Raw genomic sequence first — 16652 nt, forward strand, 5'->3', positions numbered from 1 at the left:
ACGAATACAGCGGGCGGGTAAAATGATGATGAAGAAAGTGAGAGACAGAGAAGTGGTGGGTTATCTTCTTAGTGCAGCAGGACAGAGATTGCATCAAGCCGCTCAATTAAAGGATGCAACGTGCTCTGACTGTCGAATGGCACACAGTGAGTCAGCAAGACCAACCAGTTGGCAACACACACCCACGGAGAGTCCCCCATAACATTTCAAGCTACACCTTATCAAGATTTTAATAATAGAGTAGCATCTATTCTAGGTTCTGAGTCACGAACTGGGCCTTTTGGGGGATCTTCAGAACTCAGAAGCAGATGTGGAGTTCAAAGTCACTCCACCAAACCAATAATCTGTGGGCTCTGGCTTATACTCTCAGATCTACATGAGCGTTAGACTACCCATTAGTTTGCTCACCAGAACACATGGATCTAAGCCGTCCATTATAAAAGATATTCGTACCCCTTGAAAATCTTTCCACGCTATCATTTTACAAACATAAATTTCAACGTATATTATTTTAATTTTAATTCGACAGACTTACACAAAGCAGAATGTAAATAATATGTGATTTTCAAAATCTTTTATAAATTAAAACTTGAAATGTGTGGCTTACATTTTTATTCAGTCCCAATAGTCATTACGTTGTAGATGTCACCCCTCACTACAGCAACAAGTCTTCACATTTCTAAAACCTTTTAATCTTCCACACGCTGAAGGTTTTGTCCATTCTACTTTGCAAAACTCCTCAAGCTCAGTCAAACTGGATGAAGAGCAGCTATGAATGTCAATTTTTTGAGTCGTGATAAACATCCCTAATTAGATCCGGTCTGCATGGTAACTGAGTCATTCTATCAGATAAATATGCTTTGATCGAAATCACTATGTTTAGGGTTGATGCTTAAAGGCAAACCTCCACCCCAGTCATCATTTACTTTTATTAGTGTATCCTCCCCTACGGCTCCTGACATTAGCCATCCAGCCAAACTCAGAAATGAGATTACAGGGATCCATAAAGCCTAATGCAACATTATATAATGCAGATAGAAAGAATGCAGACAGTATTTATGGCTTCAGTATAAGCATGGATTTGTATCTGTGCATGTTAGATTACGGTTTTGACACTCCACATCATAAATAATATTTGCAGAAAAGTCAAACTCTGTCACAAGCACATTGATCTATTCCAGCATCAAAAAAACTTAGACTAGAGTGTCAGTTTTCCACCCACAGGTGGCAGCAACATCCAGATCCCTCAAAATTAAACACATGGATCAGCCGCAAAAATAAAAGCTTTGACGGTTAAAGAAAATAGGAATGTTTATCTCACTATATGCTCTGCAGGGATTCCTTGGCATCACATTTAGACATGGATACATTGTCATGTCTTAAGCATTTCTCAATAAATATAAACACACCAAGCAATACAGAAAGGGAGCTATATGGGCAGAAAATGCAGTGCTGAAAATTATGCTGTTTTAGATGTCAACATGACACAAGGAAGATGTTGAAGTCACTAATTTTTACTATTTTTAGATTCAAATAGCAATAAGTAAACTTAATATAAGACATATTGAGCTGAATGTAAAAGCTTTAGATTAAGTTTTTACTACAATACAATAAGCGTCTTATAACACAAAATATAAATCAAAAGTGGAAAATGACACAAGCTCAAACTGAGACTGAACATCCCTCTTTTAAAAAGAAATCTGCCATAAAATATTAACTTATAAATAACGTGAGTTTGCAAATGAAAGGAACAGTTATGGTTCTGAAGTTAAAGTTATCTGAAGGTTTCGAATCTAACCGTTTCAGATAACACACAGCAGGCATGCACATTAAGAATTATTATTCTATCAGAGCATATGAATACAACTATATTTACTGTAAAAATAAATTATATATTTGCTCAAGTTATGCGTAATTGGGTCTATTTGAATATTTGTATAATAACACAAAATTTGAACAACCACGGAAAAGACTGTTTACCACAGAGGTTCCCAAAGTTAGAGTCGCAACTATGTAACAGGCAGCACACTCTTCAAAATCAAATGTTACAGCAAAAATAATCAAAGAAGCTAAACGCAGATTTTTAAAAGCTACAGTCTATATACAAGTAAATAAATTAAATAAATCCATTAGCTGCTGATGCTGTTTGTGTTGTCATTACTCTGTTTAATTCACTACGTATGATAGCATGTTATTTTGTTGTTTAGAAGCTGAATAATTTGGAACCCCCTGATATAAGAAATAATTTTACTAGTTAAGGAAGCCTGTGATATCTCCAAGAAGGACAATGCTGATTCTGAAAACCCTGAGAACCTTGCTATGTTTGGAAATGAAGCAATACCACAGCAAATAATTACTAGAATCAATGTTAAATTTGATCCAAGCAAAGGGAGACAGTATGCAATCTTATCAGCATGAAAAGAAGCCAGCTTAATTTTACTGAAAGATTCCTCGGACTTTGGAATATTTACTAACATAGCAAAGTTTGATATATTTTCTTATCTCGGTTAGATTCAGGTATGACAAAAATGCCAACAGAAGAAACCTTTAAGGGGTCAAATATACTTTTTCTTGGCACTGCACAACTAACTTAACATCTGTGTTTACATGTATGTGTGATTATACCCAAAGATCCAGTCCTGTGCAGGCTCAGTAAGGCTCTTTCCCTCTCCAGCCCTCCACCTGGTTCTCTGCGTAAGGCGGTGCGGCCCAGATGACTGGCATATTGACGCAGGAAGGAGGGAGCACTATGAGAGGCAGGAGGGTGTGCTGAGCACACCACGGGCACTGAGATACACAACATACAAGGGCAGGCATGGAAAGAGACAAAAAAGGAAAGAGAATGGAGAAGAGGAAAAAAAAGACAGAAAAGATTCAAAAAGTAGGACAGGCAGAGAGGACCAAAATACAGGACACATGAAAACAATTGGGAATAGAAAATAGGAGAAAAAGAGAGAGGAAAAAAGAGATGACACAAAGTAACACTGAGACCAAACACAGAGTCAAGCCGAATACGGAACACATATGAAGAGTACAATATGGAGCAATAAGAGGTAAAAGGCAAAGAACTTGTGCAGTTGCTGTGTTCAGGTTAGAAAATGAAGCAGCAGCGACACATAGCAATTTGAATGTGAAATTAAAAAGTGTGAGGCATGCAAACTGGAAAACATGTTGAATCACAAGTGATGTGGACAGCTGACAAAAGCAAGACATGCAGAAAGAAAATCAACGCACCGACTGAAGAAAGAAGGCAAGAAAAAAGCAAAGCATGACAGATTTTTAACCTTAATGTTGAACTTAATGTTTTTTCTTGGAAAGCAAAACCCAAGCACTGACACATTTGTTAGTGCTTATTAGTATGATGTGTAAATGATAAAACATACATTCTTAGTGTTATCCTAATGATAACACTGATCCTAATGATAACACTAAGAATGTATGTTTTATCATTTACACATCATACTAATAAGCACTAACAAATGTGTTTCTGAAGAAAGAGGATCTCCAAAGGACAGATAATTACTTCAAATAGAATTAAAATGCCAGTGTGATTATAAAGGAAAAATATGTTTCTTTACAAAATTCTCTTCCTCCATGATACGTATTTTTATCAGTTTTGCAAAGATGTAGAGATGAAAACATGTGGGAGTTTGAGCACATGTAGGCAGGGAGGTGTCACAGTGCAGCAAAAGACCATAAGAAGACGGTGATGTGGAGTAGTTGTTAAAGTTTAATGCCCCTTCTTTTCTCATCCTCTACATTACCTCCTCTAGCCTCTTTGCACTTGCCGCCCCTGCTCTCTGAAAATGGACTGACACAGCTTGAGCTATTAAAGGCTGAAGAGAGGAATGTAAAAATGTAAAGATGGAAGCAAAAGCCGAGGATTGCACTGACTAAAACAATAATAGGGGTATAGATGCTGCAGCGGTGGAGCTGGAAATCAAGACTTTTGCATCTGATATAAAAATAAAAATTTATCACAGCACAATGCAGCTACAGTACACCGTGTTCCAAATTATTATGCAAGTGATATTTTCTTAAATGGTCAATGCAAATGATGGTCAGTATAATTTTCAAGTCATGAACTATTACAGTATAAATCAAATTGTACTGAACAAAGCTCCCCATGAGAACAGTATTTTTTTTCAAAAATAAAAAACTCAAAATGCTCTGTTCCAAATTATTATGCACAGCAGATTTTCTAAACATTTTATGGATTATAAAGAACGGTCATTCTTTGAATGTGCAGCATTAAGTGAACACTTGTATTAAAATCAAAAGCTATTTCAATTAAAAACTTTTTAACAGACAGGACCCCTTTAACATAGGAGCCCTTCTTTAATATCACCTGCACAATTCTTGCATCTATTGAACTTGTGAGTTTGTGGAAAGTTTCTGCTGGAATTTCTTTGCAGGATGTCAGAATACCTTCCCAGAGCTGCTGTTTTGATAAGAACTGCATTCCACACTCAGATCTTCTGCTTGAGGATAATTCAAAAGTTCTCAATAGGGTTGAGGTCAGAGGAGGATTGTGACCACACCATGAGTTTCTCCCCTTTTTTGCCCATAGCAGCAAATGACACAGTGGTATTCCTTGCAGCATGAGATGGTGCATTGTCATGCATGAAGATGATTTTGCTACGGAAGGTACGGCTCTTCTTTTTGAACCATGAAAGAAAGTGATCAGTCAGAAAGTCCTTTGCTGAGGTCATTTTCACAACTTCGGGGACTCTGAAGGGGCCGACCAATGATTCTCTCCCGATGATTTCGGCCCAAAAGATGACTCCACCACATCCTTGCCGACGTCACAGCTGTGTTGGGATGTGGTGGTCATCCACCACCAATCCACTACTGCATCCATCTGGACCATCCAGGGTTGCACAGCAGTCATCAGTGAACAAGTCTGTTTGAAAATTAATCTTCATGTACAGCTGGGCCCACTGTGATTGTTTCTGCTTGTGAGCTCTGGTTAGGGGCCGAATAGAAGGTTCATGCACCACAAGCCTCTGGAGGATCCTCCACCTTGAGGTTTCAGAGGCACCAGCAGCTTCAAATAACTGTTTGCTGCTTTGTAAGGGCATTTTAACAGCTGCTCTCTTAATCCGATGAATTTCTCTAGCAGAAATCTTCCTCCTTATGCCTTTATCTTTACAAACCCATCCTTGTTTTGAATCAGCCACAAATCTCTTCACAGTACGATGATAATGCTTCAGTTTTCGTTAAATATCTAATGTTTTCATACCTTGTCATATGGCATTACACTATCTGATGATTTTCGGCAGCAGAGAGATCCTTTCTCTTTCCCATATTGCTTGAAACCTGTGGCCTGCTTAATAATGTGGAACATCCTTCTTAAATAGATGTCCTTTAATTGAGCTCACCAGACAAACTAATCAACCCAGCTCTCTGAAATTAATTATAGTGATTCAAAGAGTCCTGATCACAATACTATCTATAGATTTAATAGCACAACAAAAAATTTAATCTTTATGACACTTAAATCCAATTTGCATAATCATCTGGAACACGGTGTATAGCTTTAAATACCACTTTTCTGGGAGGGCATTTATTATTTTTGCCACCATTATGCCCGATTCTGCAGGTTGAAGACTTGATTTTCTGCCTGGTGCCAGGATAGGATGCAAACCCATACAAAAACAACCTTGAAAGCCTCAGTGTGAGGTCTCACATTTCTACATTGAGAGCAGGAACTGCAATCCTTGACGATGCCCAGCAGATGGCATCCAGAGTTTCAAGCAAACATTGCTTTTCTCAATATGAGCAAAGACGCTGTGGTTTGCTTGAAACTGAAAACACAGAATATGAGGTCACAAGACTTTAAAACTTTGTGCTATTCTGTCTTTTAGCCTTGATAACCAAGATAAACAAGGACGTTATTTATGATGAAGCTGATGAAGGTGTGGATGCTGATGAAGAAGAAGGTTGGGGTGCTGTAAGAATATTTGAAAATGTGCAAGCTCGCCCTTTATGACTATTAGATACAAGACACAGTTTTACATTCACACTTTGGGGCTGAAAGCACATACGAGCAATCAAATTAAATATCTGTTAGCAACAATAACCAGGCAAGAATACACTCTCCAGTAAATCTGTGATGATTAAAGCACCATAATTTAAAATAAAAATCAATGCACAGATGTACTATCCAATGAAGATTTCAGAGCTGCTACCTCTTACTTCATGATATTATGGAAAACAGCATCCTCCACAGTCCACTCGATTTGAAAGATTTGAAATATAAAGAAATTATAATAAAATAAAATGTTACTTTTGCTACAGTAGTATAATACTTGTAGTTCTCCGACAGTGACCTTTGGAGATCTTTTGATTTCACCTTGATTTCATACTTAGAAGAATATTAAGTCCTGGATTAGAGTTCTCTAGACACTTAATCAACTTAGTTTTGCACCCAATCCAAATTAAAAACTGTCTCTATTGCATAAACGTAATCAAGAGAGAGGTTAGATTTTTGTTCATTTTCTGTGTGGGATTATGATACTGCAATGCAGGATTATTTTTAGTTTGAAGCTTTTTGCACATCTTTTCTAGGGATGCAGAAACTGTGGAGGATGCTGTAACTGAAACCAGGCAAAAATAATAAACATACATATTCTTGAAGCAGAAAAAGTGCATGACATCATACTTATTTTTTTTGTTGTTGTCCTCTTTTTTTGCAGCATGAGAAGGTCTGTATATAACTCATTAACATAGCAATATTAATACGTACTTGAATGTCTCAAGAAATGTTGACATTTTTTCAGGTATTATTTTAGTCTCTAATGGCATGGTTATGAAAATAGTAACAATTTCTGTTTGGTCCTGTACTTCAACTGATGAATCCTTCAGAGTTATTCATTTAAAGCTGTTTGTTCCACATTCAATTGTTTTGCATGTGCTATATGCTTTGCTGTTGCACCAGATTGACAATGCAGATCGCAATAAGGAGATGTACAGTACATGTCTATAAAGTAGCAGCTATTTTCGCATCAGCTCCTGTTCTCAGCCATTAACACACCAGGTGCAGAAGTGTTCAAAGAATTTTTATTTTTCTTTACTTGAGTTATTATTATTCTGTTTAATTCTTGGGAAAACTCCAGGTTCTAATTCAAAGAAGCAAATGCCAGAATTTGACAACAAATCTGAAAGAATGAATCACGTTTGAAAGGGTTTTTTTTTATTAAGTTATGTGGACTTATTTATTTTATGGTTACAGATTGCATAAAATATTGAAAAGTGAATTTGCCTGTTAGAAAAATTAGGCATCATGTTTCAAAAGATTCTTCCCATTCTTGCAAAAAAAAAAAAAAAAGCTTAATGTTTTGTGAGATTTGATTCTTTGTGCTTCTGGCGCTGTTTTAAACTCTACCAACATACTTTGGTTAAATGCATGTTAGGGTGAATGAGAGAACAAAAGTCAGTTCTTTACTTTTGTTAAAGTCTTCGGATGTGAATGTTTAAGCCTACTGGCTTAAGAGACAATGTCATTTAGACCCCGCAAGTATTTTACCCTGTGCGTGGTCTGGCAGGGTTGCACTAACCTAGAAACTGTTGGTTTGACAGGACCACCCCCCAAGGTTCCCCTCTGTCATACAGTGACATTTGCCGCTCTTCTCCTCAATGTTGCGCCAAGACCGCGGGAGAGTTAAGAGACTTTCAGAGAAACATCGCTATTCTGAAAATTTGTTGTAATGTAACTGAATCTTTTCTTGTCTTTAACAATAAAATGTTATGTTTTCAAAATAAGAGCTAAAAGCATCTTAGTTTATTACTATTTATCAATATTAATAGTAATTGTCTCAGTTGGATATGTTTTTTCATTAAGTCCATCATTTTTTCCAAAAGCTTCTCTTTTTTTCAGTCTAGAAACTCTGTTTTTACCTTTGCTATTTTAAGTCCTTCCTTAAGGTCTTCTGCATGATTTAACTCTGCCTTTGAAGAAGCATGTAGTAAGTCACGCTGATATTTTAAAGATCGGAGCTACTCCCAGCAGTTATTAACTTGCATTTTTGTTCATTTTAATTATGCAAGGAACAAAGTAGATTATTTTTTGTGATTGCATTTATCTCCATTCTCTGAAAATGCTAGAAACTAACATAGCCGAGATCGTGGCTGCTTTGAAAAAGTTCAGAGCTCTTCAAAACCTATAGGATTTGCATAAACTGTTCCTAACTAATGATAGTTAAAACAAGCCAAATTCCCCTAATAAAAAGGCTTGGGTGTAGTAAAATCTAACATCTCTTTAAATGTGCAAACTTTGGAGTAATGCTTCTCTCGTGTTCTCATTCTATAAAAAGTTTATATTTTGAAAAGAATGTTTCCTCCTTGACTGTCTAATCTGTCCAAATCATTGAATGCCTTTGCACTGATACAATGTCTGTAAAGCAGGACTTCTATTGAGCACAGCTTTCATTTCGGCATGTTAAGGTGGTGATGTTAACAAAGATATGAATCTTAGAGTACATGTCTCACCGTTGTCCCTGGCTGTGGATGGCTCATCCAGAGCCATCTGCTCTGCCAGTTCAGACAGGGAGTCATCGACAGGTCGAGCACTTCGTAGAGACATGGACAGCCTCCGCTTGATTATCTTCATCCTGTCCATCTTCTCACCTCCACCACTGGGGCCCACTGGCCTAAGGAGGAGGAGTAAAACAGCATCAACATCATGATTATCAACATTTCTCTAATTACACTAGTGAATCTCGCCACCATCATAATTTTTACTGTACTGCGAAACTGCTAGAGTGGAGTCCCCTGCGCATTTTCTAAAGTTCTTTGGGCTCCCAATGATTGTGTTTGTTCACACACCGTGAGTTCTCATTGTTATGTGTCCCAAGTGCAAACACTGCAGAATAAAAGACAAAGAATGAGAGACAGACAAACCCAGAGAGAGAGAGAGAACAAGAGGGAAAGAGAACAAACAAAAATGTACCCCCCCAAAAAAATCATGTAAATGGCTGACTGTGCAGTTCACCAGAGATTTTAGACAACAGAAGCCTTCCCAGATGAGTTGTGATTGACAAGCATAAGCATGCACAATTCCCACAACTAGTAGGAGGTGGACCACTGCAAACAAACTCTGATATGCTTAAAACTAAAATTAAAGCTAATTAGTACTTATGCATTATAACTGGTCAGTTCTGTGGTAGCAAAGTCTAAGCAGGGATCCATGGACAACACCTTAATTAAATCACAAAATTGGTCTTTACTTATTTCTTATAACTAATAACACACTGAACATGTAGCACGTGAAAAGTACCCTATTGTTAAAATAATGAGCAGTGGGAGCAAGTTGTTCTTTCAGCTGAGATTCATTTCAGTCCCAGGTGGCACAGAACGGTTTAATGTGCAAATTTGCGACAGTTTTTATTATGAGTTTTGCTCTATGTTTGTATGTATATGCATATATACAGCAGGCCAGCACAACTTTTGAGCTAGAAGAAAAATTGAAGTGAAGTGCATTAGCATTGAGTCTTGTGCTGCAATCATCTTTTGTGGGATGTCCCCTAGCAGGTTTGCACATCTATATACTGAACTTTTTGCTCATTCTTCTTTGCAAAATAGCTGCAACTCATTCAGATTAAATGGATGATAGTTTATATGAACTTAGATTTTCAAGCCTTACCACAGAATTCCAACAAAATTTGGGTCTGCACTTTGACTGGGCCATTCTATGGTATGTTTGCTCTAAACCGCTTCAACTAATCAAAACTTTATTCATAGAGCACTTCCACACACAAATGTTTTACAGAGGTTAAAATGCGTTACTGATATTTTGGTTGTTTGTTTAGAGTTGTTATCCTGCTGAAAAATGAATTGCTGCTCCAGTCTCAAGTTTTTTACAGCTAGCATGCTTTCTTCCTGAATTAGCCTGTATTTACCTCCTCCATCTTTGATCTATTTTGCTTTTCAGCTTTTCTCACATAGTGTTCCCAAAGCATGATGCTGCTACCACTGTGTTTTACATTGAGAATAGTGTGATGTGGCTGTTGTGCAGTGTTAGTTTGGCACCACACAGAGCACTTTGCATGTAGGTAAACAACTCTTTTAGTCTCATTAGAACAGAACCCCTTCCATTTATTTTTGCTGTGTTGTATTTTAGCTAGGAGCAAACAGGACTTCATTTGGATTTCAATTGCTTTCTTCTAGCTCTTCTTCTATATATGTAAGGTTTATGAAGTACACAACTCATAGCTGCTGATAGTTTCTCCCATTTTACCTGAATTTCTGCAGTTCCTTAAAAGTTGCCTACGCCCTCATAGCTGCTTCTCTTTTTCCTGCCACGTTTGAGTGGACAACCATGTCTTGGCAGGTTTGCAGTTTTACTATACTCTTTCCATATTTGACTGTTATGCAGTCAAAATGTGAAAGGTTTGAACCATATGAATAATTTTCAAAGTTTATGTACTTTTCTTTGCATGCGTGCACTTTGCTGTGGATGGCTTGTTTTTATACACTAACTACATTTTGCTTTACATCCTCAAAGTAAAGGCAGCAATGGCAGACCGTTTCTGTTTCCCTTCCACTTCCCGCTCCCTCTGTCTAATCCAAAAAAGGTTCTGGAGCTGATAAGCACACACACCAAAGTACACACAAATACGTTCAGCGCCCACTGCCCTTCACTCTGAATCCATCCTCGGAGGCTTCAACAAAAGCCATTCATCCTTTCAAGCTCTCAATCTGTCAGGCCTATTAGAAACACACAGCGCTTCGAGGGAACATCCTCAATGAGGACAACTGGCTTTTCTCTGCCAGGAGATGTGCACAGGCAGAGTCTTTATTTCTAACAACATTGTTTCTGCCAGTTCATATGACCACGTTTTTTTTTCTCTCCAAGACATGAAGTTTAAGACTAGAGCAAAAGAGTGAAAACAGAACAAACCTCTTATTTCACATCATCCGTTACTTGGATTATCATGGTACTAAGCTCCCTCCCCCCGCTGTTTTGCATATTTTCCCAGACTCCATTAAGAAGGAAGCCTCATACAAACTTGAAGCAATGATCCACAAATTATTGGGAATAATGAGTCACATTATAAGAAACAGCTGGTACCCATGCTTTTCCTATTACCAAGGTAATACATTAAAATGTTATCATCAACACACAGGGGTGCTCCTGTTCCAGCACGCGGAAACCCACCCACACACACACACACACCCACGCACGCATATTATGTCTTCCTATCTTCACATGGACTTTGCATTCATTTCTATACCAAAATCTGACTCTTACCCTAAACCTAACCATTACTATCGAATCCTTAACCTGAAAACCTAACTTCTTCTTATGGGGTATGGGGTTAGGCCCCAACAGGAGCAGAGGGTCCTCACAAAAAGCAATTGTAGGAAAATGGGTCTTACCAGCAGAGAAATGCAAACACACACACACACACATCATGACAACTAATTTCACAGTCTTAATCTTATCTGCATTGATACAGCACGAATATATCAGCGTAATAAGAAACCCATCCACCACTGGGTGACAACATACTGCAGATTGCAATATTAATTGATCTGTGGGCAGATATAACACTACTGTGCAAAGGTCTTTAGCCCTCATTTCTTTATTTTTCTCTCCTGAGCAGGAAGCTTTTCAGAAAGAAAGCTTTCTCTGTGTTTTAAAGGTTCAAACTTTTTCTTTGTACTTTAGACACGGTCATTTTCAGAGGAATGTTGTTGATTTTTTTCAACCCACCTACGTCTGATCTATGAATCATTCAGACATAAAAAGCACAACAAACTTATTAACCACGTACTGTTTACATCTCAACAAAGAACATATTTTTTTATAATCTCTCCTGAGTAGCAGCTTGTCACTAACAGAAAATGTCTTTCAACTTTTTCCCCACTTTAAAATGCTACAAGAAAGTCCGACAAACTGGAAACAAGGTAGAAAGAAATCAAGAATGGCTTAAACTTGTCTTAGTACACAAAAATCAGTCGCTTTAGAAAAAATATGTCCAAAATGATTAAGTCACACAGTGAATGTAGTTTTCAAGCAATCTTTTTATTTTTACAAAAGTTTTTTTTTTTTTTTTTTTTTTTTTTTTTTTTTTACTGGAAGTAATAATAATACTTTGGAGTGGCCCAGTCAAAGCCAGAACTGGAAATTGATAGTGAGGGAGATAAATATTAGACTTGGAATAAAATAGAAAATGTCAAGATACAAGAGGAAATATGCAAAAGCAGCCAGCAGTAATAAAAAGGGTTTGATTGCGGTGATGTCAATAAAGTAATTCCAATGATATTGACAAAGGTATATAAAATGTTTCCATATACCCTTGTAACATATATATAACATCTTAATGCTGCGTTTAATTTACATCAAACATCAAAACCAAAATCTGGGAATTACATCACATTTAAATTTGACAAACGGCAGAAAAACAGTAAAGTTTGTTAGTTGCTGGGACGCTAACTTCTAGCAATACAAGTTGAAAACAATGTATTTCTTCCTATTTTTGGTCCTTAAACACCAAAAAAAACATTCTATAGAGGATGCTGCAGTTCCAAGGATGCTGTAATAAGACAAATTTTAGAAGAAAGAAAAGTCACACACTAATATTGAACCATTTTCAACTTTGATTACAGCATGGGTTTGCTATGATATCGTTTCAGTGTGTTTCATTTATTTACATCCAGACCTGAATTAACTTTTAAAGCAAGACCTTGTCGAAATGATGGCAGAGCCAAACAACAATGCGGTTAAGAGCTGGATTCAAGTTAATTAAATCCTGGCATTATCAATTTGGAGTCAGGGAAGATGAAATCCAGTGAACAAATAGCCTGGCCTTTCAGCATATTTATGAAAACAGCTGAGCTCTTTCTTTGGTATATAAAGTTGCTGATAACCTAGACCTGACCAACTGCAGCAATCCCAGATCAGAACACTGCCTGAACAGACTTGTGCTGTAAGCACCGCATGATGGGTGCATTATCCCGTCATTCTGGAACAGGGCAAATCTGGACTCACTGACCCACATCACCTTCTTTTATGATTCCCTGAAAACTGAAGCTTTTTTCCTGATAAGCTTCTCTCATCAATTTAAGGATTGTTTAAAATATTAGCTAATCACTACATTTGTTAGAGTTAAATAACTGTTAGCCATCAACATCCATCAACTAATTATCCAGTGGGTGGCTCTTACCTATTTGTTTTGTTGAATCTAGCTATTGACTTCTTTTTTTTCCAGAGATGCAGTGAAGCTGCCATTTTCACTACATTTTGTATGGAAACCAGTCAGACAAGATTTTGAACTCGGAAATGCTTGACGGCCAACTTTCCAAGGTTTCGGGGGAGATTTTTGTGTTTCTGACAGGAACCTTGGAGAATGGCATTTCTGAAACAGAATGTACTGCAACAGCCCAGGTTCTAACAGGAGGAAAGAAATACATTTATTTTATAAATATAAATTACAGTCCTCTAATCTACTAAAAGCTTGTGAGGTGACTTATTGAGATTTTTTTTCATGAAATAGAAAAATCTTCTAAAATTTGCTTAAATGTTCTTAAAGATTAAATGTTCTTGTTCTTCTAATGTTTAACTACCTCCCTGTTTTAATGTTGATTTAAATATTTCTTGAATTTTGAGTCTTTTTTTTTGTTGTTGCAAAATTACATTTTATTGGACAAAACTGCATTAAAAGAATCCACTTCTTTTTATGAGGCCTGCACCTGTGATGGTTTATGGAATATTTCAGCAATAATGAAACATTAAACATGTCCATGGGACGTTTGGTCTCGTGTGATGCAGATGGACGTTGGGAGAGTGAGAAACTTGGCAGCAGTGCATCGGTGCGTGGTTTGAGACATGTGGCTGATCATTGCCAACATGTGCACACCACACTCACCAAACACTACCAACCCACGGATGACAAGAAGGACAAATTCAGATGAAGGATGCAGCCTCACTTTCTAAAACGTTTACAGACCTTCTGTGGTTCAGATGAGTTTAAAAAGCAAGGCACGAGTGCTAAAATTCAGGCATTGTGATAGACACAGGAGATCAGAGGTCAATAGAATAAAAAGCACAAAGGAGCAAAGGAATAAAACCTCTTTGTACGAAACCATTAGTCTGCGTCTGTTAACAGCTTGTGAGCATGTGTTTCCAAACACATGTGGGGTGGCTGCAAGGTTGTGGTATTTTGGCAAGTGAACTGATACATCCCAGAGAAGGACAGAGGAGAGGTAAAGTCGAATTTATTCAAGACACACACACACACACACATCACTTGGGTTGCTAGGTTACAGGCCCAGGCCGAATCTGCAGATTTGAGGTGAAGAGAAGAAGAAAAGAGAGTGCGAGAGATGAGGATTCACTTCTCTCCTCAATCTTGCCTCATTCTCTCACACAAACACTTTCAAACAAGATCATGTCTGCTTTAGAAACTTTCATTTTTTTCCACAGACCCTTCACCAATGTAATGTTGAGAAGCTAGTATTGAATTTCTCTGGCTGCTTTAAAACGGAAAACAATAAATTGACTTGGGGTATGCGGGTGCCACATAAAACAAACACACACACACACACACACCATCAATAGAAGTAGTTTGATTGCTGGCATGTATTTCCACCGTTTTTGTTTCCAGCCTTCCTACCTTGAAATCTCACCCCTTTCTTCTATTTTTACCGTAAACCTGCATTTTTATGTAATTCGCTGACACACGAATCACACGCACGCTTGCACATGCATGCAATGTGGCAGAGTGGAGCGGGCACACACTGTGGTGCTCCAAACACTGCTTTTTGAGCAGCAGCCTCGGGATGCATGAGTAATGCACAAATCTGCCCAACTACAGAATCCCACACACAAACGCACACATAGCCAGTTAATCCAAACAATGGTCCATTCTTCTCATTGACCCAATGGCTTCTCCTCAACAGCTCTTCCAACACTTAACCTAAACGGTTTGATATCAGATGGTAGGAAGAAACAGTGGAGAAAGGCAAAGCTAATAAGATGTTTTCATAATCTTTATGAACTAAAGACAGGAGAATTGTTTTTCTTTGAGAAATTTAAAACACTGGTGTCAGTATATTAATTAATTTTGACACAAATGTTGACTAAAGTTAGTATCACCATATTAAAAAGGGTAAATTATTTGTATGACCTCCTGGCTCAAGTATGAATGCCATCAAAAAACTCAACTGTTTTTGAAAAAGCACCTTGCTAAAAATATTCATACCCCTTGGACTTTTTCCCCCTCGGTTGTAACCTGCTCACAGAGGAAAAAAAGAATAACATTCCCATGTCATGATGCTGCCATTGCCATGTTTCATGGTGAACAGAATACCATGCAAACTTAAATTTCCTCTGTATAGAGAGTTTGTTCAACAACAAAAAAAATGTCACTCTCAACCCATCAGAACTTTCTTCCACAACTCAGCTTTGTCCTCCACCTTGGTTGTGACAAACTGCAAAATAGACTTCTTGTGGCTTTCTTTCAACAACGGCTTCCTTCCTCCCTTTACAAAGGCCAGATTCATGAAAAACAAACAACTGTTTTGTGTTCATCATGCTACATGCAGTGATCAATAAATACATGTGATCAAAGCCAGTTTGCAGACACACATTCATGCACTGCCTCCTCCACGTTTCACAGATGATGTGCGCCATCTGGATAAGGAGCCTTTCCTCAATTTCGCTTTTATTTTACAAGTTAGTTCTGCTTTCAGACTTTCAAAAGAATTCTTATGCACAAAATTTATTTACCAAAATAGTGCAATAGGGCCCTTTGTATTTTGCATCTTGAATTAAATTATCTGTCTAAATCACATGAAGATATTCACCAAACACTTTTCCTGCACTTTCAAGATGACTTTCTAATATTTCCTTAAAAAATAGAACATAAATATTCTATTTTACACCACAAGAAGAGTTCAAACAAAAAAAAAATCTCAATTTTCCCTAAATTCCATCCTTATACAGTATCAAAAACTCCACTTTTCATGAGAAGCTATTTTCTTTCTGTTTGGCCATTATACTATTAGTAGGATCCTCTATAACACTGGCTCCCAAAATTGGTCCTCAACTACCCCTGACCTGCACATTTTACGTGTCTCCTTCCTTCCAAACACGTAAATGAATGGGTGATTAAGAGAGGTTTCTGCAGGATTTGATGGCTACAGAGGAGGTCATGCAATTATTTGAATCAGGTGTGCTGGAAAATAAACACATCTAAAACATGCAGAAGTCACAAACTGAAACTTTGTTACATTCACCTTCACATTTTGTGCTCACAAACCAGTAGAAACATTGGGAACAAATACAAATACAAAAATTACTCCACATGCTGTGCTTTACAGAAGTATTATTTCTTACTTTATAGTAGCAACATTGCTGCACTTTCCACTGCTTGTATTTTGGCCTTTGTCTCCCCCAGCTTTTCACATCGGGAAGCAGAGATTCTTGCACATTCAGTCCATCACAGGGTGACATACAGACACACAAAGGACAAACAACCATGCACACACAAAACTACACTTAAGCAAGAGAGACCAATTAACACTCAAAGAAAACCCACACACACGGGTTATTTATGTGCCCAAAAGGTCTGTATTATTATTATTATTATTGTTGTTGTTGTTGTTGTTGTTTTCATTTTGAACAAGCAAACTCCACACAGAAGAGA

The 16652-nt window shown here is 37.5% G+C and overlaps 1 protein-coding gene across 6 annotated transcripts in view; it reads right to left on the reverse strand.

Annotated features, from left to right (window-relative positions):
- Positions 1 to 16652, reverse strand: part of LOC114157575 (cyclin-dependent kinase 17-like) — a 49922-nt gene that overhangs the window by 29123 nt on the left and 4147 nt on the right. For 4 of the 6 annotated variants that reach the window (XR_003598197.1, XM_028038807.1, XM_028038691.1 and 1 more), the window contains exons 2-3: positions 8491 to 8651; positions 2626 to 2787 (exon numbers count right to left, since the gene is read on the reverse strand). Coding sequence is in view for 5 of the 6 variants with exons in the window: in XM_028038807.1 (XP_027894608.1) it covers positions 2626 to 2787; positions 8491 to 8651 (323 nt within the window). In the remaining variant the exon portion in view is untranslated. The remainder of the gene's footprint in view (positions 1 to 2625; positions 2788 to 8490; positions 8652 to 16652) is intronic. The other 2 variants (XM_028039069.1, XM_028038932.1) reach the window with 1 other exon arrangement.

This window comes from Xiphophorus couchianus, chromosome 1, assembly GCF_001444195.1.
Source record: "Xiphophorus couchianus chromosome 1, X_couchianus-1.0, whole genome shotgun sequence".
Classification (NCBI taxonomy): domain Eukaryota; kingdom Metazoa; phylum Chordata; class Actinopteri; order Cyprinodontiformes; family Poeciliidae; genus Xiphophorus; species Xiphophorus couchianus.